The following is a 26,935-nucleotide window of genomic DNA, read 5'->3' as shown; positions in this document are numbered from 1 at the left end:
TCTGAAATTCAATTTTTATTTGTATAGCGCCAAATCATAATATACATTATCTCAAGGCACTTTACAGGGTAAGGTCAAGACCTTACTTTGTTACAGAGAAAAACCCAACAGTTCCCACAACGAGCAAGCGCTTGGCGACAGGGGGGAGGAAAAACTCCCTTTTAACAGGAAGAAACCTCCAACAGAACCGGGCTCAGGGTGGGCGGCCGTCTGCCTCGACCGGTTGGGTTTAGGAGAAGATAGAAAGAGGGGGAGGGGGAGGAGAGGGGAGAGAAGAGAGAGAGAGAGAGAGAGAGAGACCAGGAACAGCTGTGTAGGTAATGGTGTTATGAAAGAGGCTAAAGTCAGAACAATTCCTGAATTCCTCAGTATTTTGAATTAAAAAGCATCAGAGGGTGTTGGCAATTTGCAACCAGTTAAATCAGAATGTGTTTTTGATGCTTAGTGTTTTTGGGTTGACATGTGATCAAAGGTAAGATGAAGGCTGCAACCTCCAGAGAGTGCCAGCCCGACGCTATGTCAGCCTTAATTTATCTGAGTATATAATTTTATACGTACATTTCTCACCAATTGTAGATTATTATCAAAATAATGTGATTCCATGCTATGTATTGTTGATTGCATTTCAGAAAAAAGATGCAGGCTGAAGGGCATCATCAAAAGATGGAATTGCAGCAATCCACTGCCACCAGGATGCCATTAATAAATGTTTCTTTTATGGCTCGCCTTTTCTATTACTCCTCTTTTCTTCTCCTCTGCAGGCACTTTTCTTCCTTCAAATGACACCAAGACACATGCATAATTGGCATCTATCTTCCCATAGGCTTCATTCATGTTTTGCTTCGTGATGGTTTCCCTAATTGATGCATATGGCTGTCCTGACGATTGAACTTTTAGAAATGGAATGGTCATTGTGGCAGTTTAGCATGTATGCTTCAAGTCAACTGATCAATTTGCAAGGAATTTCAGGGGAAAACGCGGGAGGAGAAAACGTGTTAGAAGTTATAATCACACAGAAAAACAGGATGCAGAGAAATGCAAGATGCAAATACATGTCACATCAAAAAACTGTGATTACATCTAAAAGGAGAGTCACTGCCTTTTGCTGCTTTCCTCATCTGCTTGTGCTCCTCTAATGATGTCTGTTTTTTCACACCTTATCATTGCTTTTGCATGCGTCCTGCCATTATTACTGATTGCAGGGCCAAAGAAAAGAGGAAATCAGAGCAACATCTCATCTGCCCTGTCTGTCTCTCACTGCCTTATTTCTGTGCCTGTTTTCCCCTGGCTTAGTACAAAGCACACTTGTCAGTCTATGTAGATTTAAAAAAATGAAGGCAGAGGAAAATGCAGGCTCTGTCGGTTTTTGTTGGACTCATGTCATCTTTTAAGGAATATGTGGTGAACATGCCATAAGTTGTTCCTGCAGCTGCACCATGTACTCTCTCTATTTACAGCACAGTGAAGTGCTGTTTTCATGGCTGTGTTGCTGATGAGTGCGGCTACTGTTTCTCCATTCAAAGAAAAAAAAAAAAAGTTGATAATTGGAAAGTTCAGTGTTACTGCTGGTTTGTTTTACAGAAGTAAGTTGTTATCACAATACAACTTTTCAGTAGTCCGACCATCCTTTTTCATATCACCTCCATGTAATTTTCAAGATTCAAGACAAAATACAGTGAATTACATTTGACATATACAGTAAATACAGTCGCTCTTCATGTCCTCTGGTCCTCAGCAACACACCTGACCACTGTGAAGTCGAGCGGATGAGAAAATCAAAGAATACACAGACAGATGTTTCTTGATCTTTCAGTAGGACTTAAATGGTGATTTGTGCACTGAGCTCACCTCAGGGAGACCAGAGGAATTTGGTGCTGCAGAACCGAACCAAACAGAAATCCAGGATCTTATCCAGCTGCTGGAATAGACCTCATGGTGGACCTGCAACATCTGAGCAGGGAACAACACATAGTGAACCAACACAACCCTGTGTACCTATGTGTTAGAAAGTGGCAGTACTAATTATGAGTTACAATACTCTGTTCATAATTGCAATTATAATTGTAAGCTCAAAATGCCTGCTGATGATGGCGCCAGTAGCCACGACACAGACATCAGTTCAGCATGTTTTGAGCTTATAATTATAACCATTGAGACAGAATTAAAAGTGAAAGAACTTCATGCAGCTTCTGAACAAACCATATGGCAAAATATACTGTGAGACTGAGGTTGAAAGTCTGCTGGCCTGCTGTGGGACTGTATGACACAAGACATTTAGTTTATTTTAAGAATTCTAGTCCTACCAAACATTTTCCTGTTTATTTTCTTTAGCTATGTCCATTTGTTTACCAATGGAAGTGTTGATCATGGGGTCCTCAGCTTTTATATGATATATCTGAACGTGACAGTTCTGATTGAATTTTGAGAAATATAAAATAGCACATACAGCACCACTAAATAGTGTTACGTCCCTATTTGGCCAGGGGATGTGGGGAGTAACACAAATTTAAACCCAGGGAAAAGGAGAGGAGGAAAATGGAAATATACAAAAAAAGATAAATTTACAATGACTAACACAAAGAAACATCAACGAAAAGCGGACTTCTTTGGAAGGAAGTGGTTGTTCTGCCTGAAACAGAGATACAACAAAGAATTAAATTAGCACCAAGACCTGGGTTAACAACTCTACCAAATCCAGTACACAACAACTGCTCACAGCTCACAGCTCACAGCTCACAGCTCACAGCTCACAGCTCACAGCTCACAGCTCACAGCTCACAGCTCACAGCTCACAGCTCACAGCTCACAGCTCACAGCTCACAGCACTCAAGCTGCCAAATGGCCCACTGGCACCGACTAGGTTCCTCCTCGAACTTTAAATACCCAAGCCACCTGATTAGTTAAGTGAACACTGGTGGGTTCACTTACCATGGGAACGGGGGAAGGGAGAAAGAGAGTGGATACCTGGAATGAGAGGAGGGAAACACACAACCACACCTACACACGGCCCAACAGCCGTAACAATAGTTTTAAAGTGCCACTGATCTCTGGTCTTTGTGATATTTGGACGCAGTGACACTTTGATGTGCATGTCCATTTATATTCTTCTGCTCACTGCAGCTGAACCGGCAGAACCACTCTCTGAAGAGGAAGAGCATGATGCTGCTGTCCCATCTCAGCCCAGACACCATCAGAGAGATCAGTCTTGATGATGAAGAGGAGGATGGTGAGGACCTAGATGCAGACAACAAGATCTGCCTTTCCGCCCGGTGCCAGACCACCATCTCAGGTACAAGATGCCAACTGCTCCATTTATAACATATTTCACATGTTTACCAGAGTTAATACATAATGTGTTGTCTTCACAGTTCTAACCACATAGAAAAGTGTTTGTGGCATTTATCTCACATGTTCTGGGAACTACCTTAATGGTGGAAGTTTTGTAAGGTTTGATTTGACAACACAATTCAACACCTTAGTTAGTGTTCATTCAGCAAAGAGGCACTGCACAGAATTTACATGTCAGAGTGACCTTCCTGGTCATGAGGCAAGACAGTCAGCCAATAATGGAATCACTCTGATGCAGAAAATGAGTTGAACAAGAAAACAAGTTGCTCCAAGACTTTGGGCTCCTTATATTGAGAATTCATAATTGCAGCTAGTGAAAGCACCTCCTGCGAAGGAACACACAGGATGCTTTCACTCGACATGTTTTTACTTTTATTATATACAAGTTTAAACTAAATGTGGTAGATTCTGCTAAGCACATCACAGGTGAGCCCGGAGGAAGGTCCTGTCAACTTTTTAGCATTTTTCTTTAATTTGAGAATTTTATTCAGAATACTTGTCCTATTTAACAAAGGGCATCCCGTCCCCTGCTAAAAACAATTTTAGGTGTTAGTGACCTTTTCTGCTTAAGTACACTCCTAAATGTCTCACTCTGGTCCTGCTGTGAGCTGCTTCTCCTGGGCACAAAAATCCCTGAATTTTACACATCTAATGTCAGTCATCTGTTTCATGCAGATGACTGACATTAGATGCATAAATGTCTACTTGTATGGAAATAAAACTGTTCATGCTGCAATTGTTTTTTATTCCACAGTATATTCAAACACAGTAAATGTAATGCAAACACATATGACGGAGCAATAAATCATGACTAATGCAGCACATTCCTCTGGGTTCTCAGCTTTTCAATGCTGTTCGGGTGTAAACACATTTATTATATACAGCCGCAGGTTCTAACCCTTTTGGCAAGTCCATGCCCCTCAGAAAGGCATTTTACCTGCAGGTTGTTAATAATAACAATGGGAAATAAATTTAAGTATATTTCATGATTTTGCGACAAAAGTGCCAACTAGTGGCCAATTGATTTCACAGTTTGTAAAAGAATACTGTGTAATGATGCTTTGTCTTTGTTTCAGAGCTGCAGAACAAGTTGGAGTTGACACTCGAGGAAAAAGCTAGAGCAGTAAAAGATCTTGAGGCAGTGAGAGACAATCTGAGGGAAACCAGGGAAGAAGTAAGTTCTGCCCTGTTGCTAACACTCCATATACGTTTCATATATTTCATATACAACACATTTGTGCTCATATTAAAACGATGTCAAATTCCTGAAAACTTGTTACCGTGGCCTGTGACTCCACAGCGGCAACAGTTACTCTATGTTAATGCAGGTTTTGACTTTGTGTTTCACTGGTAATTTAGTGCACACTCCATATCAAGTAAGTTTAGAGTTAATTGTGGTTTAACTAATGATTTAATTAAAAACTGAAAGTAAGTTATAATAGTAATAATACTGTAGAAAATTCAGGTCCTGCCTGCACACAGGTATGCACATGAGTGATGTGGTCCACAGTGATGCTCCGTGCACTGATCAACAGTGTGGGAACAGGCTGAGATGTGCTGTGATGTTCTGACAAAGGCAGGAAGAAGACTGCCAGTAAATGTAGATGTAGATGGAGTAACACTGGATGTAATACATAACTTCTGTTGGTTTTCTGTTTTTTGTTTTTTTTTTGGTCTAGTTGTCTCAGGACTGTGATGAGAAAAGTCTTCGGTCCCTCTTCAGGTCCAGAGTGAAACTCTGTACTGTTAATGTTATAAACGCTGTGTGTCGGCAGCCACTGTGATCACTCACTGTTTCTCTGCTCTCTCGTCCTTCCACCTGCAGTTGCTGAAAGAGAAACATGATAACACTGTGTTAATAGCTGAGATGGTGCAGCAGAAGAAGCTCCTGGGGAGATATAACAGAGGTTAGTGGGGAGTGGTCTTCATTTTTACACCATCACTAATAATCTAACATGGAAAAGACGCTGCTCATTATGAGCATGGTCTTATTTTACTACAGTAAACACACCAGAGTATCACAATGAATTGATTAGTGACCTAGTTACACCACATCTTGGAAGTCAGAAGTAAATGAGCCGATGTATAAATCTCTGTCCAGTGTCTCAGTTCGCTGTGGAGGAGTACAAGGCCTTACAGGACAAACTGGACCTGGAGAGACACCTGAGGACAGAGGCAGAGAGCTTTAGCAGAGAAGTGAGTTTTTTTTACAGCAGCCTCCGTCTTCCTCCCTTACTTTGCTGCATCCTGACTCCCCCTCCTCCTTCTTCTCTTCAGATGGTGGTTGAGCAGAAGAAGCTGAAGAGACAGAGTCAGATCCTGATGCAAAGCTCCTCACCCAGTCAGGCTCTACAGGAAGCCCTGAACCAGGTGACCAGACTGACCCAGGATCTGGAGACACAGAGGCTGGCTCACCAGAATCAGGTCTCTTTACACAACTCAGTCACTAATGTATAAATATGATGTCATACACAGAGCTGGGTGTCTTTGATTCTTGCACATGGATGAGCAAGCAATTAAATAGAGAATACAGAATGCAGGCTTGTGGCAGTTCAGCCTCACTGTGAGATGTCCACATTCGCCTCCTCAGAAATAACTCAGCACATTTATTAATGTTGGTTCAAATCACATTCTCTCTCTTCATAGAGAAAATCCAGACTCAAATTTTAGGCAGTTTCAGATTCAAATTAAAATCAACGTCCTGTTCAGTTGGACTGGTTTGAGTTGACTGGTTTACAACGATATTTCATTCATAGATGTCCATCTGCAGCAGAAAGTTTGAGACCCTGCAGGCTGCAGATGTAAAACTACACTGAGATGGTTTTTGGCTGTTAAAACCACAAATATATCTTCTGATGGAGATCAACACTTCAGATAAAACAGTGTCAAATATGGGACCTTTGATGGAAACTTCTGAATTTCTGAGTGAAAATGTTTTCAGACTCTTTGATTTCTGGTTAATTCTTCAGTTCTAACATGTCTTTTGACAGAAAAAGACTGTTTTTCATCTTTTGAACTTGAAATAACGCTTTTGGAAAAAAGGACAAAAGAATAATAAAAGCTGCAAGTCAAAAACCTGATTGATGGTCAGAGTCCACAAGTGGGAAATAAAATTCATTACCAGCCCATGTTTGTGAGGGTCCAAACAGACAAACAGACAAGCACTGATGAGTTCCAGTGTGGAACATGCCTTCACAGACCCTCATGTGCAGCAGGCATAGAAGCACATGCGTCTGTCAGTGCTGGAGTATAACTGAAGCTTTACTGTGTTTACTGTGTTGAAGGGACAGAGGATGACAGTCACCCAGAAGTATTAGTACAGTTAAACATTCATACTGAACTCATTAGAAACAAATCTAGTTTAATAGAAGAGAAGTGTTGCATATGTAAAGCCATCCCTGTGTTTTACACCTGTAATGCCTCTAAATATTTTGCATCAAAATTTTATCAAACCAGAATTATTTAGCTGTTAATTACATGGGGGGAAATGCCTGGTGAATTATCACAGGCTATGACAGCAAAACCAGGGGTCATGACCTGTCAGATTAATAATTAAAAGCAACAGTGAAGCCCCCGGCTCCCTCCCCCTCCCCTGGAACTGATGAAAAACAATTGGAGCTGAGTGGGATCACTGATCTCTTCTGGTGCCAGGCTAGAGGTTGCCATACCCTTCATTTGAGAAACAATTAAAACACTGGTTAAGGAACAGGGGTTGGGGGTGGATGACTGAATGTTAGCTGGCAGCTGCCCAGTGCTGCTCATCAGAAATCATTAGCACAGGAGGTGCAGGAGCCACAGAGCTGCAGCAGCCACAGAGCTGCAAGTACAATAGACACATTTAGTATCTTGTTGTATGTGAACAATTTGTATTTTTCTGAGAGAATAAACACACACACACACACACACACACACACACACACACACATATAATGTATGAAACAACAGAATAGGGCTGTTGTGGCTCCTTATTCATGCACGAGTGGAAGTTTGTAAATTTAACATTAAGCTGGTTCAGGATCAGCACTGCACAGACTCTTAACAACAACAGGCAGTAACACTGACTGTGTCCTGTGCTCGGTCCTCAGATGAAGCAGATGGAGGACAGGTTGAGCAGCTGTGAGGCTCAGAGGGAGCTGACGGCTCTGAGGCACAAACTGCAGCTTGTGGAGGAGGAGAAGAGAGAGTACAGTGACAAATGCTCCAAGGCTGAAGTGGAGGTCAAGGATCTGCGGTTTACAGGTGAGGGTATATTTTGAACTGTAAGGGCAAGATGAGCAGTGGGTCATTACATTCTACACTATAGCATATCAGCACTAAAGAGGAAACATTGTGTATAGGCTACAACAGGCTTAATGGGCCCCACAATTTAAAGTATGACCATGATATTCTCCATCAGCTGCGCTCACAGTCTTCATCAACACTGTTCTCTTCTGTTCTCACTGCTGCTGCTGCTGCTGCTGCGTGTGCATCATAACTGGACGTCACTGACTGGCCAGTTGAGGAGCTCCAGAAGAAGCTACAGGCAGCTATCAACCCACCCCCAGCTACTCCACCTCCACCTCCCCCACCTCCTCCACCTCCTCCAACCCCAGCTGTGGCCTCTAACCCTCTCAGGTTTGGCCACACAGGCTGCTCTTTACACATCTCTCAGGGGATGGGGAAATATAATTGATGGTGAAAGTGTTGTTTTATTGTGGCGGCTGTACAGTAGGTACAGTGCATGAAAACTAGACAAAGATCAGCTGACTGAATCCTCACACAGCCCGGTGGCCTCCTCACTGCTAATGTTGGCCCTTAGTTGGCCCTCATCATGTGTTGAGTCAGTTCATGCTGAACTGGCACTGAGGGCAGTCAGTGAGAGAGATTTGACTGTATTTTTTTTCTGGTTATGATATGACAGTGAGGAGAAAGTTTAAAATGATGACATTCAGCTGAATCTGAAGTGTGATTAGGATTAAAACCTTCATGTGTCCTACAAGAAAACAAAAATCCTACAAGAGCCAAATCAGTGCCAGTATGTTCCTGAGATAACAACCAGCTGGTCTCCATGTGCCCCCCCCACTCCAGCTCGCTGTTGTCACTGATCCGAAAGAGAAGGGACATCAGTACTGACATCCCCCTGGTGGTCCAGGACTCTGCCAAGACCCCAGGTACACATCAAACCAACACAGAGTATGAATGATATATGCTGCCGCACCATCCAACATGTGGTCTGATCAAAGCTGGTAACTCCACTGCACTGGACGGCTGTGAGCGCTGGTTCGATCCCCAGTGTCCTTGGGCAAGATACTGAACCCCAGATTGCAAGATGTGCTGTATGAATGTGTGTATGAATGGGTGAATGTGACTCATAGTGTAAAGCGCTTTGATTGGTTGTTAAGACTAGAAAAGCTTTCTATAAAACATTTACAAATTCCTTTACATTGATTTTACCCAATTTACACAAATTCTGAATATGATGATGTCAAGCAGGAAATGGAAAAATACATGAAAAGAAGTAATTAACAGAAGAACTGAGTACAATATGCAACATTAATTGTCCTGCATACTTGCTCAGCTAAAGCTGTGGTTTAATGGAGACTTGGGAAACACATCTGTCCCACCCCTCAAATGTGGGGTCACACTGATGACAAATCTCCACATTCTGTCACTCACACTCTCAGCATTCAGACACTCAGCGTATCTGTTCTTTCTCTGTGTGATGTATGATCATTTAGTATTTTATTCTCCTCTCCTTTGCTGCAGCTCATGCATTTCACTGAGGGAGAACTGGTCTTGAATCCTCTTTTTTCCTTTTAGAATTTATTCTTTTCGTCTTTTCCTTTGCAAATCAATGTCACTTATGTGTAGAAGGACAAATGTTGTAGCAAGTGGTGCATGAGAAATTCAAACTCAAATCTCCATCACTGGCCTATTAGGTCAACATGTTAAATTCTTCAATTTGTGCAAACAAAAGAGAAGCCTTGACTTGTCGGAGCAGGTAAAACATCCATGTTAACTGAACAGGCTCCACTGGCTCCTCATTTGTTAAGTAGTTTTTGAATATGTGAGGCCTGAATTGGGCACTACGCTCAGGGTATCTTCTACTCTGACACCAGAATAATAGTCTCTTTCTGAGCACTTTGGAGGAAAATATTTTACCATTACTTTATCACAAAATAGTTTTTGTGTGACATTTTAAAGACATCTTAGCAACAACAGCTCCATTGTGGATGCCTTTGAATGTTCTGTGTTAGAAAATTAAATATTCACATTTCTTTGCCAATAGGCTGCTTTATTGCAGAATTTGATTTTTTGTTCCCATCTTTTGTGAACTTGAGAAACTCTCTTTTCCTCGCACAACTTTTGGATGAAAAACAGATGAATAGTGTTTGTGTTTCTACACAGTCGACATTCATTTCAGATGAATTTTGATAGCCTCGCTCACTGTAAATCTGCACTCTGAAAACTACAGACTCAACCACAGCAATAATTATGGTCCTGTATGACTACAGCCACATCCATCAGAGCTCATGGTGATGCAGCTCAGTCAGTTTATGGTTAGGAGGAAAACCCTGGAGTTTCTCCAACAACAACCTGATTTATTGGTCCCGTGGGTTTGTGTCATTTTTAAGTTTCTACATCCAACCGAGTTTGATTTCAATTGCAGTGCTAATTACACAGTGCCTCGTACCTCCCAAAACCATTTCTACTCATTTTGGCTCTTGGCACTGTGTCCCACTGAGGCAGAGAGGGAAGACACTAAATACAACACGTCTGATGGAGAAGACCAGTGAAGCTTCGAACTCAATGATGAAGTCTTTGTCATGCTTGTTGTGTGTCTGTCATGCCCAGAGGTGGACATCAGGCAGCAGGCAGTGGACGAAATGATGCAAAGGATCAAGAAGGGCGTTCAGCTTCGACCCGTCAGCCAATCACCAAACAGAACCAGGAGACAGGTAACTTGAGGAATCTGCTCACATGGTGTGTTACGCTGACACGATCTGTGACCTGAAGCGATTCAGACGTTTCAAGCTTTTAAACTGAGAACTCGGCTCAGCTGCGTGTTCTCCTGTTTGGTTGTGTTGTGAATGTTTGCAGCACATGTGCTGTCAAATTGATGAAGATGTTTTCTGAATGTGTTTGTGTTTTGTCTGTTTGCATGTGTTTTCTAAGTTGCAGTCCTTTGAGCTCTCTGGGCCACGGTAGCAAACAGCTTTACCTTTATTTATGATTTTTCCATCCATGCTGTTAAATCTAAATCTGAATCTGCATCCTTCATGATATGTCCTGATTTTCAGTCTGCACAGGTCACACAATTTTCTCCATTTCGTGTTAGCAAACTTAGGCCAACAGGACTTTACAGAGAGTCACGGAGAAGGTGGGTTTGAGGAACACCCCCTGCTGGAGCATGAGGCACAGTCTGCTGGGCTCACAGAGCCAATCTTCAATTCAATCATGTCGTTACAGACTGAGGATCATTTTCAGTTCCTAATAAAAAGTGAGAGCTGTGGCCTCACAGACACACACTCTGTGATATTCTTCCTGTGTGAAGTCACCAGTCGATGACAGAGAAATACAACTGAAACATTTGATTATTGTCATGTTAGAAGTTAGGCTTCATAAAGGTTTGACTGTAAAGTCAACAAAGAATATTAATATGTTTTACTGTTCTATCAGGATATCACAGATATGTTGCAGAGACTGAAACAATGATGTGAGGAGCTGGTGCTCTAGTTTTTGTTCTTTAATACTTTTGATGTGAAATATATCCTGCTGCATTCATGAAATGTACTGAGCATACTCAAATAAATACTGGTCAAAAATATACTGGTTATTTTATGCGCACATAATTAGAACTGGTTAAATAAACCACTCACCACCTCAGCAGCTGGAGGTGAATATTAGTTTGTCTAACACACACTGCAGCTGGTCTCTCACTAGTACAAACCTCTTAGACCTACAGGCCTGTATGTAGGCAGCTATCAACCCTTTGGGTCTGATGGTGAACACAGGAATTGATGCGTTTTACATTCTCTGTTTGTTTGGACTCAACAGAAGAAGAATTTTGCAGTGAGACAGACAGAGAGAAAAGTCCAATACCAATAGAAAACAGAAGACGGAGAGAAGATGAAAAGATGAGGCTGGATATATGTTACATTAAAGGAAGTGTGTTCTGAGGCCTGAATTAGTTTTGTACATTTTTGAGCATCTTGTTCAGTGCTTTTAAATCCATCAGTGTGTGGGATTATCTAAGAGCTACTTGTTTCCATAAAACATGACATATGGCCAAGACATCTTTTAGTCTGCGTGTTCCTCCAGCACAACAACTCTGCCAAATTAGATAGCATTAGGTAGGACCTGCTCTGCAAGGTAATTATAAATAATGAGGATGGGAAAATTGATGTGACTCAGAATGATTGTGTGTTGACACATTTGCCTCTTGTAGAAAGCATACGTCCTCGTGCTCGCTGCAGTGTCTCGTCTCGGTTATAAGAGGTGCAGTTTAGCCTCTAAGTGCTGATTGAGGAAAAATAAGTATAATGGGTCAGACTGCTGTTTATTTACCAAACCCATCTTTTTCCTCCAAATTTCCTTTTGTCAGATGCAGCGGCTGCCCTCTAATTCTGCCGTTCAGGAACTTAAAGGAATCATGGTAATGATCAACAATCAAATATCCTCACAAGCCATATTTTACTAGTTGAACTTTCACTGTATTTACACAGGAGGAGTCTTTGTTGTCTCCACTGTGCATGTACAGAGTTTAATATTATACAATAATACAATATAATTCAACAAAGGTGGAAAAGTCGTCAGATGTTTTACCAAAAGAAAGTTTCATTTTCTGTTCCTGTCGTACTGTTGATTATCTATCCAAAGTTCAAACTGTCTTTAGTTCTACTCTTTTTGAGCTGTAATGGCTGATTTGCAGCTGTTTCTGTTGACTGTTGTATGTCTGTGTTGTTGAAACTATCCAGGAGAATTTCAATAGAACCTCCTCCAAACCAAAGGCAGCATCTCCATCAGCAGACCACGATGAGGAGCTACAGAGGATCCTGCTGCAACGGCGGGGGGCACTGGAGTCCTAACACACACCAGTAAGTTTCATCCCCTTCACTAGAAACTCTCTGTGGGCTCTAAAGTGTCTACCAGGTCTCTGGTGAGACTGCTCCTTCATGAATCCGTCACTGTTCAGTCTGCCAGTAGTTTCTGGTCTTAAATGTTTAGAGCTGATCACACATCTGATCTTTTGTTTTTCACAAACTTTCAAACATGTAGAACAGTGTTCTGGCTGCTCTCAGATGTCTGGTCTTTGTTGAAAGGTGGTACACATCTGAGTTTGTGGATTATTCTGACAGATGTTGAAGTGACTAGAAGCAGCTCTGCAGAGCAGAGCTCACACTAAAGCTAAACGTACAGTGGCCCAGAGGCCTCAACACACTGCAGCTGAAGAAATCACATGCAAACAGACAAAACACAAACACATTCAGAAAACACCTTTATCAATTAGACAAAACATGTGCTGCTAATACGGAAACAACGGGGACACAAAAAAGTGATGAACCAAGCTGGGACACACTTGTGTGCATGTTTACATCATCACATTTTAAATGAATCATACCTCTAGAGTTTGTTGTTGTTGAGTTTGTTTATGTGTCTCACCTCAGACACACAATTACACACATTCTGCAATTCAGGCTGCATCTTGTGTCAGCTTTTTATATGTTTGTTCAGATCTACATGTTATGTCCTGTTGCTGTTGTTGTGTTTAAGTTTAAGTTTAAGTTTTGCGTTTCCTGACACAAACACGCTGACTAACACTACGCACAAAACAGGGTTGAAACATGTGAACCTCACTTCCCACTGAAAAGTTACATATATCATGCACCTGTCACCTGAGGGGCCACACAGATGGAGTATTAAACTGAAGTCAGGTTTTATGACCTGTTCCTGGGTTTAATGTCACTTCAGTTTAAAATAAATAATCACATATTATATCCACAATGTGAGAAACACTGAGGCCAGACATGTTACATTGTGTTTGTGCTTGCAAAACACTAATAATTCCACAAGCACCTCAATGTTTCTAAAGATAGAGACCAACTCAAATCTTAACCACTGACATCTGTGGTTCATGATAAAACTACAGAGCACCAGGCTCATCTCCACATTCCTAAACCTGCAGAGACCAGACAAGGGGGTGGTTGAAGGATAAGGCCAGGATGTGTCAGATGTGTCATGTAACAGCAGATTCTGGGAGGTCTGGCTCCAGTTTCATAATTTTTTCATTTCATTTTCACTGAAAAAAATCAAAATAATGATGATGTGATTTATGTTTGGCCTTGTACCAAACAAACATGTTCACTTAGATCTGAAGAATATGATGTGTAGACCAGGGTGTCTCTGTGGCACCACAACACTTATGTTGCTAACATGCACAACAGTGTTGTAACACAGTTTACCTATATCAAAAAAATTGCAGCTTCTGCGATTTGGATAAGATAAGATAGCCTTTATTGCACTTGACCACAAGCAAAGTCACCTCAGGTAGACGAACACCAATCACACACTTGTTTCTTCATTACAATGAACGCAACATTTCAACAACTGCACACTCAAAGTTCCACCATTTGTGCCAGTTTCATCTGATATGAATGAAGCTCAGTGTGTGTGTTCAGCCGACAGGGCAGGATGTTGAAGTGAATTGAGTCAGGATTGCAGGACGCATGTTGAGTTATGAGGTAATATTTGATAGGCCACGCCCACTTTACCAATCAATATGACACTTCAGATTTTGGTTAGTATTTGTGCCGAGAACATGTTCCCCAAATTTGATGGAATTCTGTCCACTGGGTTTAGAGATTCACATTTTTGGTATTTGCGGCACCCCCTGTTCGGTCAGGCTCAAAATGCTTTAGTGGCCTGAAGATATCTACCAAGATGTATGATGATTGGACACATGTTTAATGAGTTACAGTATGGCCAGTATTTGATAAGCCCCACCCTTTGGATTCTACTCATTCAGTCTCAGAACCCTGATTGGTTTTCTGTTCAGTAAAGACTGGACTTTGATGTGAGGGCACCAGGTGCACAGAGCTGGAGACTCCACCTTCTCCAGCCATCTCACCTGACACCACCTGTATCATCATCGACTGTTATGGAGGTAGATCCAGTGTTAACTGTGTTTATTAGATGTTTATTGTGTGATGTCATCAGTTGTGTACGTGTCCAGTGTCACTGCTGGATGGTCCACACTCCAATGGTGCAGCACAGCGTTGAAGGCGTCCACCTCCATGTCTGATCAGCTGTTTGTTGCAAGAACAGCTGTTGCAGCCGTCAGCCTCAAACACTGCCTCCACTCACACAGGAACAACATGCAGATCAGTTCTGATGAGGGATTTGACCATTTATGGTTAATTGTGGGAGTGTTGTGGGCGGAGCATGAGGCTCATCAAAGTGCACACATTTTCAAGTTGAAGTGAAATTTGTGTGGAGGCGTGTGCACAGTAAACGTTTGATCTGGATCCTGCACTGTTTAATAAATTAGGCCCAGGTCTGTGTTGTGGTTTCACCAGTGCGCTTTGCCACCATGTTTGTATGAAACTACTGCAGCAAGTGACAAAATCTCATCATCGTCTTTCTTACCTGTATACACTGATTGTGTCAGTGTGTGTGTGTCTCTTTGTGCAGGTCTCCATTCCCTCCCCTCCCCTGCAGTGTGAAGTGTGCAAACAGGCCGAGGTCGGCCCTGGACTGGATGTGGGTAATGGAAGATCAGAGGATGAAAAACCTAGTCTACAATTTCACTTTGCCGTTTGTTTACATAAACATTGGCAATAGACAACTTTTGGTTTTCACTTATAATCATGAAGTAAATGTTGGTTTCACAGTGTAATGTCTGCAGAGCAGTGGCTGTTAACGAGAAACAGCCTAAAGTGAGCACAGATTGAACTGCTACATTCACAGCTACACTGCTAACTGCTAACTAGCAAGCTAACTCTCTGCTCCAGTCACCGGCCTCACTACTCTCTCTCTCTCTCTCTCTCTCTCTCTCTCTCTCTCTCTCTCTCTCTCTCTCTCTCTCTCTCTCTCTCTCTCTCTCATGCACACACACACACAACCTACGTACGGATCTATTCCTGAAAGGAGCTGCTCTCCTCCTGTAACAATATTCTGTCTCAAACTTATGAGAGAGATGATAAATAAGTGTCATTTGCTCGTTTTCTTAACACTGAATGTGCAGGTTTAGTTTCCACACACATCTGTGCATGCACATGATACTTGGAATATCATAACTTATCTCAGTTCACAGACAGTTTGCCTAGCACACTTTGTTTGTAGGTAATCATCAGTCAAAGATCCAGGTTTATCCTTAATGATCAAACCTCCAAATGAAGCTGCTGTCCTTTCCACTCGAAGCTCCAGCCTTTGTCAACAGGACACATTTGTGTCCACGAAAATGACAGAAATGATAGATACAACAGCTGGAAGGCAAGCTAGCCTCCAGAGACAATACCCTGCTGCCAGGGCAGTAAATTACATAATGAATACAAACAGGCACCAGATCCTTTATGGGACAGAAAGCTGTTCTGAGATCAGATGTAACGAGAGATATCACTCCAACTTCAGTATCATTGCAGTTGATGTCTATTTTTAGCTTTAACTGGGCAAACACTGCTTGCCTCGCTTGCCCTGACAGCATGACACTGCTATATAGTAATGGCACCATCAGCGTTTAGACTGGTTCACTGTAATGCTCACTTTCACTATATAATTCTATCAGCCAGGAAAACAAAGACCTGTGTCTGCCACTGCACGATCTAATCACAGAGGATAGTGTTTTGTTTTTGCCCGGTAGCTCAGCAGCTTTCCCCAGGTAGTGGAAATGGTGAATGGTGGCACGACCTGAGGTTCACTCCTCACTGTCAAACCTCAGATGGGGATTCACTCGATGGAGAGAGCCTGGACTTATTTACTGAGACCAGAGAGAGGGCTGCCAAAACCTTTTTGGACTTTTTTACGGCCCACCGTAGTCCTGATGGCCAGTCAGACTATGAGGAGAGCTCAAAACCACATTTAATCAGCTTTCTGCTGGATCATTATATAACAAAACCTGGGATTCTTATGGTTGTTTCTCACATTTTACAGTGGCCAGGCTGAGGGTAGACATGTTGCTAATGCTATCGCTAGCATCCAGAAACAAACATCTGTGGCTGTGTCTGTTTGATAATCTAAACAGAAACAGGTTTTCTGGTAGTGGCGGCTTCTCTAAAATGAGCAGTGGGTCTGTTATATTTGACCTGGTGTTTGTGACAGTGGCACCAAAGTGAATACTTGGAAACGCTGAGGGGTTAAAAAGTTAAAATCATGCGATTGTATTATGAGGAGTCAGTCTGATGGGTCCTCAGTGAAATTTCTCATCAGAAAAACAAAAATGAGAGCAGACATCCTGGCTGTGAATCAAGCCAGAGGTTATGCAGCCTGTGGGCTAAGAGCACAAACGTGTTATTGATTTACGCTGAGGTTGTGTCATTTCATTGGATGAAAGGTGTGTATCACACACCAACTCTTGGGGGTTCATTCAGCTCTTGATCTGATGGTGAAGGGACAGCCCAATTTATTGTTTGCGGTGCAGGAACACTGAGCAGGTTCTGCAGCCTTGAGGTTTTGCCAAAGTGAAGTTTCTGAATACTTCTGTCTAGACAACTTTTAACCTTGTAGCCACCCAGTGAGATATTACAGTCCATTGTGGCAGATTTTGTTTTCCCCTTACTTCTCCCCTTACTCACACTTACATACCCCAACCTTCTTAGGCCCCCATTGTATGTGGGGCACTGCCCCCTCTCTGCTGCCTCCTTCCTGCAGTGTATACTATCTGTTCAGCTGTAGAATAGACAGCAGCCTTTGGCCGTGTCGCTTTGAGGATTCAGGATAAATTAGGGACAAACATTTTTTGAAGCTTCTCACTGTTGGCAGGCGTTTAGACATTAATCAGGGCAGCTCTGAACACAGGTGACTGTGTTGGTGCAGTTGTGTTGGTACCAGTCAGAAGAACATCATTCAGGTTAGACTCTGGCTTCAGTAGTTTAAAGGGTTTTCAGATACAGACACACTGCACAGTGTTTTACGATGAGCACTTATGTGATTACACTTTGCACTACACATTGCAAAGGTACCTGGAGCACAACAATGTAACTGTGTTCTCACAGTAAAGTTATTTTATAATATTATGGGATGCACTAGTGGCAAAAATGAGCCAGCTTTCTGAGCTCAACTTTATTGGCACATTGCAGTTTTGTTGTTGTTGTAGAGTCCTCTGTGTGTCACTGTGGTCTCACTGAAATGAATTTGGGGACTTTGCTGTTGAAACAGTCTGTATGTGATGTTGATTCATTCCAGAGCTTCATGTTTAATCCAGTCTCAACAGACCAGGACCATGTTGTTCTATTCACTGCTCGTTTGTGTTGACTCTCTTCCTGCTGTGTTAAAGTGATTTGTGATTTCAACTAACCTAATTCCTACAAATTGTTTTTATATTAATTACTAATTTGCAACAGCAAGTAGATTTTAAGGGAAACAAATTTCAGGCCAGATTATAATTTAATCAACATAATGAAGGAACATTTCTGCTGAAGATATTTGTGAAGTCACAAAGTGTTGATACTGAACAAATCAATAAATTGTTCACTGATAACGTATTTGTTATGTTTTCCCACAACACCCATGAGTTGTTACTGAAGCATGACTGATGTTGTGATGGTTCTGTTTGATGGTCCTCAAAGCTCTGGCTCTAGATTCAGGAAAGATGGTCGTCCTGATGAAATACTAGTTTACATCCACAGTCTCTCTGACCTTAAACTCAGGAACGTGCTCCAGCTGCTCTGTGAACAGAATGAACACTGTTCACGCTGTCACAATATTTTTGTTGTGATTTACTGTATTTGATTTTTGCTTAAAATGTAACAAATATATATTAAATGTCGCTCCACTGAGGCTCTGCTCTGGATTTCTCCCTGTCTAACAAAGTCATGTTGTTCTGTTTAACTCTGAGTAAATGAAACTCAGCTCAATGTTTACAATTCTCTGGAGACTGTAACATGTTAAATAATCAGATTCTGTTGTATTCATGTATGGATGATACAATGAATGAAGCGACGAGGCTAAAAACCAACATGTATTTCAACAACACCAGCACTTTCTGTTTAGTAACAGTGTTAAAGTGACTTAATGTGGATTTTCCCTGAGTCAGAAGTGGGTGTAAGTTGGGTGTGGAGCCAGGGATCAGCCTGTGCCCCTTGAAAATCACAGTGAATGCTGGTGATTTAACCACAATGGTGGGCTGCTCTCGTCTTGTTTTGTTTTACCTCAACACCTGCCCAGATTTCCCAGACACTTCCTTGAGAGTGAGGGATTGAAACATGAGAGCAGAGTCCCTCACTTATTGTGTGCTGTGGTTAATTAAAGCTTTAGGCTTCGTTTAGCACTGAGGTGCAATTTCCAGCTCCCAGCCCCCCACCCCACCCCAGCAGAGGATGTAGGAAATGTTATTGTGGCTCAAAGTCTCTTCTCTAACAAGATTCATCAACAGCGCTCTTCAAAAATGCATCCACACGAAGAGGAAGTCACACTCTAACTTTATTTAACTGCAGATTTTGTGACAGTAGTGGACTTTGTAGAAACAGGAAATGGTCTGTGAGGAGATTACCGGTATGTGAAATAATCAGCTGTGCATGCAGCATATTTGGCTTTTTGTTCTGACAACAGTAGAGTGAGGATGTGAGGATTATCTTGGATAACATCTTGGAGGTTAGACAGTCAGTGAGTGGCCAACCTGCTTCAGTAGGAGTAGAGTGAAAAAAGGGGAGAAGGCCTTTGTATTGATTTGTGTCTCCTCATATCCTCGATATCTAATGAGGTTCTTCTAGTCGAGGCCATCCTGGCATGACTCAATAGTGTGCCAACATACAATATAGTCTTTGATTCAGTGGAGGAGTGATGAGTGCGTCTCCTCCCTCAGGAGAAACAAAGTCAATGACCAGGTCAATTCCTTCCTCCACCATCTGCTCCAGCTGCAGACTTGCTGACGTTGATTGACAGACGGTACACACACCGCCAATCGAGGCAAACATGTCATTACACAGACCATGCTGTGTCCTTTTCTTCACTCCGCTTCTTCTTCACCACCACAGCCTATTGTCAATGCGCCGTCTTTTCTCTCATCATCAGCCAATACAATATAATGTTTTGTTGTTTTTGTATTTTTGTCCCTTCAGGGACCAGCAATTAGGGAGGTCCTTTCAGTGTGTCTGGGAAACACTTAATTTGACCTATTTTGCTAGTCATTTCATTTATTTTCCCAAACACAGTAATTGCCTGCCAGGGAGCCTCCGTAGAGCCGCGGCTGTGTGCCCAGCCTCAGTCTGTGTCTGCATGTTTCATTGATTAGAGGTTGTCTTCACTCCCCAACATTTACAGCAACACTGAAAGCAAACTGCCAGCAAATCAAGAAACCAAACGCTATCAAATACAACTGGAGAACATTTGTAATTTAATTTATTTGTCTGACATTAAAGAACAGATGGAATTTGTAGAACATGAAGCAGCTTTATTACTTAAAAAAATCATCTAAAAATAGAAGGAACATATGAACTGGGATTGCCTTAAATGAAACTGATGTTCATAAGAAAAACAAACATGTTTACCATCAGTGCTGTGTCGAATCAATCTTCTGTCAACATCCTCAGTCTAAATTTTTGTTTCCATCCTTTAAAACTTGAGCAGAACCATTATGGTGTGAGCAGGGCCATGTAAGCCGGATTCCTGTCTGTTGTCTGTTTAACAGAAAAGGGCTGTGAATATGGGATAACTCACTTGACAGGCACATTGATGCAGCTGTATGTGGCTGGTACACAAAGCACTTGAGAAGCTCCTCCACTTCCCACTGTATACAAGCAGCCTTTTTTTTATTGCTGCAGGCCGGGCGCAGCTCCTCTCCACTCCTGTTTTTACACACTCACACAGTCATTTCCTCCAGAAACTGAGGAGCCATTAGAGGGGTCAGCCAGGGTGTTGACCAGGTATGAAGACGAGAGGCCAGCGTTGTCGGACAACACTGACACGGCCGTGTGAGTGAATGTGCGCGTGTGTTCACTTGCTTTTGTCCTCCAACAGCTTCTTACAGCCTTTTTTAATCCCGTTCTATTAAAGCACAGAGCTGCAGCAGATTTAATAAAATCAACAAATTTTAAATCAACAAATAAACAATGAATCAAGAACTGTTTGAATTGTCACTCTTAAGTCAATTTGCTAAAATATTGTGTTGAGTATTGTACACACACACACACACACACAAATATATAAATTCATGGTCTTATATACACTTCTTATAGTGGTCTTATTATGTCTATCATTCTTCATTCAGTATGAGTGAGTATTATGCATGACCCAGATTTTTAGAGTTGTGAATATAAAGATCATGTCAAGTCATCTGAAATTCAGTGTTTTCGTGTCTCATGGTTAAATCTAGATTAAAGGCAGTAAACACACCAGCAAAAGTTTAAAAGTTTTTTTTCTTATGATTTGAAGTGAACAATTTTACCTGGGCTATTATTCAGATAAAACACTTACAGAAAAAAAGATCACTCTGTGCCTGAACTGATAACAACATGTTGGTTATATGACAACTGTGAGTTGGGTGCCCAGTGGAGAGTTTTGTTGTAATGGGTCATGAGTCAAAGATATTGGGAACCTGATCCAGATACTGTTTCAGAGGATTTTTCTAAGTGACACAAAAGAAGGCCACTGCCGCAAATTAAATGTTTAAAACATACCAGTTGGTGAAGATATTCTGTGTTTTCTATCTACAAACTTGAAACTGTTAGAAAATTAATATTTGTATTTTTGGAAAAAAACAAAAAGATGCAAACATTATTCATAAAAAACATGTTTTAAATCACACATTAAATCCACCAGTGGATCTGTATTGTCTCCACTGTTGTGAAGGCTGAGGGCTTATGTGTTGTGCTATGGCTCATGAGTGGTGCTATATTTGGATATTTTTATGGAGATGGTTGACTGTGACTTTAAAGCAGACCTGGTAATATGGCTTGTATACACCTGAAGTGGCAACAAGATGTTTGGCTTTTAAAAACTGCTTTATTGAAAGTTGTGTTTACCCACTCACCCCGCGTCTGAATAGCTTCATATTGATTTTTTTTTTTATCACAGTATTTAAAAAAACTGAATGGTAACACTAGATTATTGCATTTTATAATGTTTATAATCAACTCAGTGGTATAAGTGAAATCCTGACCTGCAAGTAAGTGATAGCAGAACTGAATTATGAAAATAAAATATAATGTGGTAGCACTCATACACAGTGTTTAAATCAGTCATATTGAACAGACGCTGGGAGCTGTATTCCTTCAGGCCTTGTCTGACAGGGTTCTCTCTGCAGCAGTGGACTGCTTTTGTAGGTTTTCAGTGAACAGTGGAGGAGGGTGCTTCTCCTTGGAGACTGTGACAAGACAAAATAATGAAATAAAGTGAATGGACAAAAGCTGGAACACAGACGCCTCAGATAAGAGGACTGAAATCTGAGTCTTTCACTCCGCCTCAATCCACCCTGAGCTGCAGCATGTCACATCAACACAAACATTAAATACCAATAAACATGTGAAATAAACTTTTTTATGACATGAGTTGATAACAAACAGACATGTGCTCATCTCTTATTAACTCTCCACTGTCCCTGCCTGCTTTTCTGGAAAAGATGGATGGGAAAGTATTTGTTCCTGTGTGTAATTAGGCAGCCAATTAACAGATCCAAGCTAGGGGCTTTCATTCTTCCACTCACACACACAAATACACATTTGTATGATTCCTCACACATAGTTTCTTTTTACATCCAGCACAGAGAGAGAGATGTGTGTTCTCAAGCTCAGGCATTACTACCTCTCTCTCGCTTTGTCTGGCCTCCCTTTTCTCTGCCCAGCGAAAAAAGATGAGGGAGGAGCATAAAAACCCACCCAGGATTCCTTGTTGGGCCAGTTCTTCCTCTATAGAAATCAGTCGGTTGTATTTAGTCATCCTCTCAGCACCACTCAGACCTCCCAGTTTGACATAGTCCAGCCCTAAACCCACAGCCTGTGGGAGGAGAGAAGCAAACTGTGAGACAGAAACTGGTGCTGAGGAAACGTGTAATGCACACTGTATACTGTAGATGCTCCCCAAAAAAGGTTTACTGATTCCAGATGCAACATAACATTTTGCTTTTACTTGAAGACAAGAAAAAGGTGAAATGACATTGTCATCAATAAATCTTTTAGGAGAAATCTTCATCAGGTAAACGGGAAATGTAAATTAATAACATCTTAGTTTCACTGAATAACTTTTTGAGCATCTTTTCATTGTGAGAGCTTTCTTTTCTTGACATTGTTTTTGTCTTTTTTGCAGTGCACCTGATGTAATACTGGAGTGTGCATATGCTTTCACCCCTCTAGGAATGCACTCAGTGACTGCCTCTATCCCTATTTTCATAGGAAATCCTGCCTCAGGACATGTCCTAATACTAATTTATGAGTGTAAAGTCAAAACCATCACAAATGATTAGTAGCAAGTGCATACAGGAAAGTCTAGGCAGAAGGTGTTTCTCATAAATACATCAGCTACTTTCAAGACTTTGGTGTGGCCTCAAGATCACTTTGCATTCAGAAAGTCTTCAGAACCCTTCATTTTTTTCACAGTTATGTTAATACCTTATGCTTAAAAATCCCTCATCAGTGTACACTCAATATCCCATAACAAACGAAAACTGAATTTTAGAAATGTTTGCAAATTGCAATTCAGTAAGAGGGAAAAATTTTAATATTACATTGACATAAGTATTCAGACACTTTGCAGACAGTTGAAATTCAGCTCAGGTCCCTCCATTTCTCTAGATCATCTTTGAGATGTTTCTACACCTTGATTGGAGTCTACCTGTGGTAAATTCAGCTGATTGGACATGATGTGGAAAGACACACCTGTCTATATCAGGTCTCACAGCTGACAATGCAGATCAGAGCAGAAACCATGAGAAGGAAGGAGCTGCTGGAGAGCTCAGAGACAGGATTGTGTAAAGGCATAGATCTGGGCAAGAATACAAAAACATTTCTGCTCAGATGCAGACACCTCCAGTCCAGTGCAGCCAAAAGGCAGGGCTCACCAATAACAGTGGGGGTACTGGCTACAAATTCAGGTATCTTTATGTTATATGATTTGGCCATTCAGTCTGGTGTGCCCCTAGAACCACAAACATTCCCTCTCACTGCTAATGTTCTAGATGGGAGGTTTTTCGGCCTGAGTAACTCACCGCACAGCTCTTGTTACTTAGCTGTTGTCCAGTAACTATTGTCAACAACAGAACATAATTTCAGCTCCCAAAATACCTCTGGTAGATAATGTATGTTTTGATTTGGTGCTATACCAATAAAATTGAATTGAATTGAACTGAATAGGCACTTGGCCATCCATTGTTAAAGCTACACAAAACCCAAATTGACTGGTCTTCTGGGAAAGCCTCAAATTGGAGTCCATTTTGTCACTCACATTGTTTTCAGTCTGCTTTTTCTCTTGCAGACTTGTCCATCATACCAGAGGTGTATCATGATTTAGGGAGGTGTTCAGCAAAGATTTGGCCATTTCTTTGCCACCACACTGCCCCTATGATTGCGCCATCGGTCTGCTGCCTAAGGCCCCTTACCACAGCTGACCCTAAAACCAGTCTCACCCAGAAAGAGACCATGGAGAAAGTCAGTCTTTGGCAAGACTGTCTCTCTGCTTCTCCTCTTGGTGCTGGGTTTTTATTTGTAGCCAAGAAAGATCAAGTTCTCTTTGTCTTTGCATTGATTTCTGGGGTCTTAATAATATTATAGTCAAGAAAAAACACCTATTGCTGTTTATCCCCTCTGGGTTAAACCCCCCAGGGTAACCCAGAGGTGATAAGCAGGAATGCCTACCATTTGGTGAGGATCAGAGAAGGTGGCGTGTGGAAGATGGCATTCAACACCTCTACTACTTAATGATGCCATTTGCACTAATGCTCCTGTCTTCTAGGCTCTAGTTAACAATGTCCTCAGAGACTTTCTGAACAGTTTTGTCTTTGTTTATCTGGATGATATCCAATTTTTTTCCGAAGACATGACCAAACACATTTCCCATGTCAACCTGGTTCTGCAGAAGCTCCTGGAGAGCAAATTTCTTGTGAATGCCAAGAAGGGTGAGTTCCACACCAAAACAATGAGCTTCCTTGTGTATATTATTGAGGATGAGCAAGTGAAGGCTCGTCCAGAGAAAATCCAAATCGTGGCAGAGTGGCCTTTGCCAACTTCTACCACCACAGCAGCCTTTTGTAGTTTGGACTGATCATAAGAACCTTGCCTACATCCAGTCTGCTAAACGACTAAACTCCAACCAGGTTCCCTTAACATCATGCCTGATGCTCTCTCTCAGCAGCTCACCTCTGAAAAAATCCCCTCCCTGTCAAGACACTATCTTTCCCTCGTCCTGTGTGGCAGTGACAGTGAGTTGGGAGTTTGAGTCAGTGGTGGGAGGCCTAATAGTCTCAACAGGTAAGTAACCAAAGTAAAAGTCCCCCTAACTGTCTCTTTGTGTTTCACTATGTCCATTCACAGGTTCCACAATTGGCTCTCATTTTCTGTTTTGCCTGCCATCCTGGAATCAACTGCACCCTGAGTCCACTCAAGAGACATTTTTGGTGGCCCACAATGGAGATTGACACCCACGTTTCTGTTTACTCCAATGGCATACAAGGGACCTTTGTCCTCCAGCTAGACAGTCTCTCAGTGTCTGTTGCCCACTCTTTACAGCTGCGGTGAGCACAAAAGCATCTCAGAATGAACAACATGTCCAACCTTGAGGTGGATGGATTACAACAGCAGAAGCAGGGTTAAACTTCTATCAACCAAGAACAGAAATCTGAGGCTGCAGTGGGCACATGCTCACCAACACTGGGCAGCTGCAGACTGGAAAAACACAGCCTAGTCTGATGGATGTGGATTTCTGCTTAGACAGCAGATGACACACACTTTGGGCCCTTAATACCAATCAATCATGGGTTGAAAGGCACAGCCTATCTGGGTATTGTAGCTGACCATGTTCATCCCTTTATGGCCACAAATTTTATGTCACAAAGCTAAAGTCGTCTCAAACTGATTTCATCAACATGCGAATGAGTTCAGTGAACTTCAGTGGCCTCCCCAGTCACCAGATCTCGATCTAATAGAAGATCTTTGGGATAGAACATGAGATTGGCAGCGTGAATGTGCAGCTGACAAATCTGCAGAAATGATGTGATCATGTCAACATGGAGCAGAGTCTCAGAGGAAAGTTTCCAACATCATGTGGAATCCATCACATGAAGAACTGAGGCTGTTTGAGAGCAAAAGGAGGAACTACCCAGCATTACTATGATGTTCCTAATAAAGTCTTTAGTGAGTGTACTGTACATACTCTATGTTTAAGTTTGTACACATTGTACATGTGCATGTAAATACAGTTGCTCTCTCATGGTTGTATTACTTTGAATCTGCAATAACAGATTTTTGGCCACTTGGGGCAGCAGAAACATGTTGTAAACAAAACACAAACGTACTGTATTATCTAAGTTGATATGTTGAACTGGTTGGAAGACAGTTGCTTATTTACACACCAAGCAAAGGTGGAGCAACATTATCATTCATTTGGAGTCGTGTTCTGGTCACCTTGCAAATCTAATTCCATTATTCACTCTCTTTTAATTATGTTTATGGTCCCTGAGGGAAATATCTTTCTCTTCAGCTGCTAAATGCTCTGCTGTGTTCACCAACTGCTCTGAAACTGTCTATCTGCTGTCTGGTGCTGTAGAGTACAGTGGCTTTTAGAGCATTTTCTTTAAAAAGAGCCATCTAGTGTGGCCAAAAACAGCATTACAAGGGCAGTAAGAGTGAAAGAAGTTAAGTCCAGAACATCTTAACAATGACCTGAAACCCATACAGTCTATGGCTGAAACTCACCATAAAGCCCAGAGGAACTGCAGTTGATAATTCACTGTAGATTCATCACTACAAATGACTGGTCACATTGTTTTAATGTTTTAATTTGATAGATTGTTATTATAAAAATATGAAACATTCAACAACTTTATCCTTTGTAACCTCATCCAATGAAACCCTTATTGCCACTAGGTGTTGTTGTGGTATTAGCAAACAATCCTAGTTAAACTTTTCATGATATCAATTCAATACTTGTTCCTGGAAATGCAAGTAAAATAGTGGGTGAATGGTTTGTGACCCTCAGAGCAGACAAAACATAATTATTACTGATGGCTGTTGCTTTGTTATGAGAAAATCTTAAATGCAGAGTGTTAAAGAGATTTAGAACAGCTGTTTGATCTGACAAATGACATGAAGCTGGACACACAGAATGAAAGAGAGTGAATAAGACTTACTATATCTGACAAAGAGTCATTGCTGCAGGGCTCACTGCAGGTTGTACCCATTAACATTGAACCTGCAGGCAACAATTGAAGACATACACAATTACACAATTAGCATTGATAACAATCCAC

The 26,935-nt window shown here is 41.6% G+C and overlaps 2 protein-coding genes and 1 long non-coding RNA gene across 7 annotated transcripts in view; 1 reads left to right on the top strand and 2 right to left on the bottom strand.

Moving 5' to 3' along the window:
• Positions 1-26,822, top strand: part of shtn1 (shootin 1) — a 37,358-nt gene extending 10,536 nt beyond the window's left edge. The window contains exons 5-16 of one of the 2 annotated variants that reach the window (XM_071481540.1): positions 3,121-3,289; positions 4,425-4,522; positions 5,174-5,255; positions 5,450-5,544; positions 5,626-5,772; positions 7,434-7,587; positions 7,845-7,962; positions 8,416-8,498; positions 10,183-10,286; positions 11,933-11,983; positions 12,306-12,425; positions 25,002-26,822. In XM_071481540.1, coding sequence (XP_071337641.1) covers positions 3,121-3,289; positions 4,425-4,522; positions 5,174-5,255; positions 5,450-5,544; positions 5,626-5,772; positions 7,434-7,587; positions 7,845-7,962; positions 8,416-8,498; positions 10,183-10,286; positions 11,933-11,983; positions 12,306-12,416 — 1,212 coding nt within the window. In that variant the 3' untranslated portion in view covers positions 12,417-12,425; positions 25,002-26,822. Of the gene's footprint in view, positions 1-3,120; positions 3,290-4,424; positions 4,523-5,173; positions 5,256-5,449; positions 5,545-5,625; positions 5,773-7,433; positions 7,588-7,844; positions 7,963-8,415; positions 8,499-10,182; positions 10,287-11,932; positions 11,984-12,305; positions 12,426-15,018; positions 18,335-25,001 lie in introns of those variants that run through there. The other variant, XM_071481539.1, reaches the window with a different exon arrangement.
• On the bottom strand, positions 900-2,688 carry LOC139623355 (uncharacterized). Its single transcript, XR_011691486.1, has 3 exons — positions 2,576-2,688; positions 1,849-1,950; positions 900-1,750 (listed from the first exon to the last, which is right to left on the bottom strand). It is a non-coding gene; the product is annotated as an uncharacterized lncRNA (long non-coding RNA).
• The window catches only part of eno4 (enolase 4), a 33,598-nt gene continuing 27,192 nt past the window's right edge, over positions 20,530-26,935 (bottom strand). The window contains exons 10-12 of one of the 4 annotated variants that reach the window (XM_071481538.1): positions 26,816-26,877; positions 22,282-22,473; positions 20,530-21,844 (exon numbers count right to left, since the gene is read on the bottom strand). In XM_071481538.1, coding sequence (XP_071337639.1) covers positions 21,716-21,844; positions 22,282-22,473; positions 26,816-26,877 — 383 coding nt within the window. In that variant the 3' untranslated portion in view covers positions 20,530-21,715. The remainder of the gene's footprint in view (positions 21,845-22,281; positions 22,474-26,815; positions 26,878-26,935) is intronic. The other 3 variants (XM_071481536.1, XM_071481535.1, XM_071481537.1) reach the window with 3 other exon arrangements.

Source organism: Trachinotus anak, unplaced genomic scaffold, assembly GCF_046630095.1.
Source record: "Trachinotus anak isolate AG129_WGS33_773 ecotype Australia unplaced genomic scaffold, CSIRO_AGI_Tana_v1 ptg000007l, whole genome shotgun sequence".
In the NCBI taxonomy this organism is placed as follows: domain Eukaryota; kingdom Metazoa; phylum Chordata; class Actinopteri; order Carangiformes; family Carangidae; genus Trachinotus; species Trachinotus anak.
Note: the sequence above shows the minus strand (reverse complement) of the source record. Positions and strands in the feature narration are given on the sequence as shown.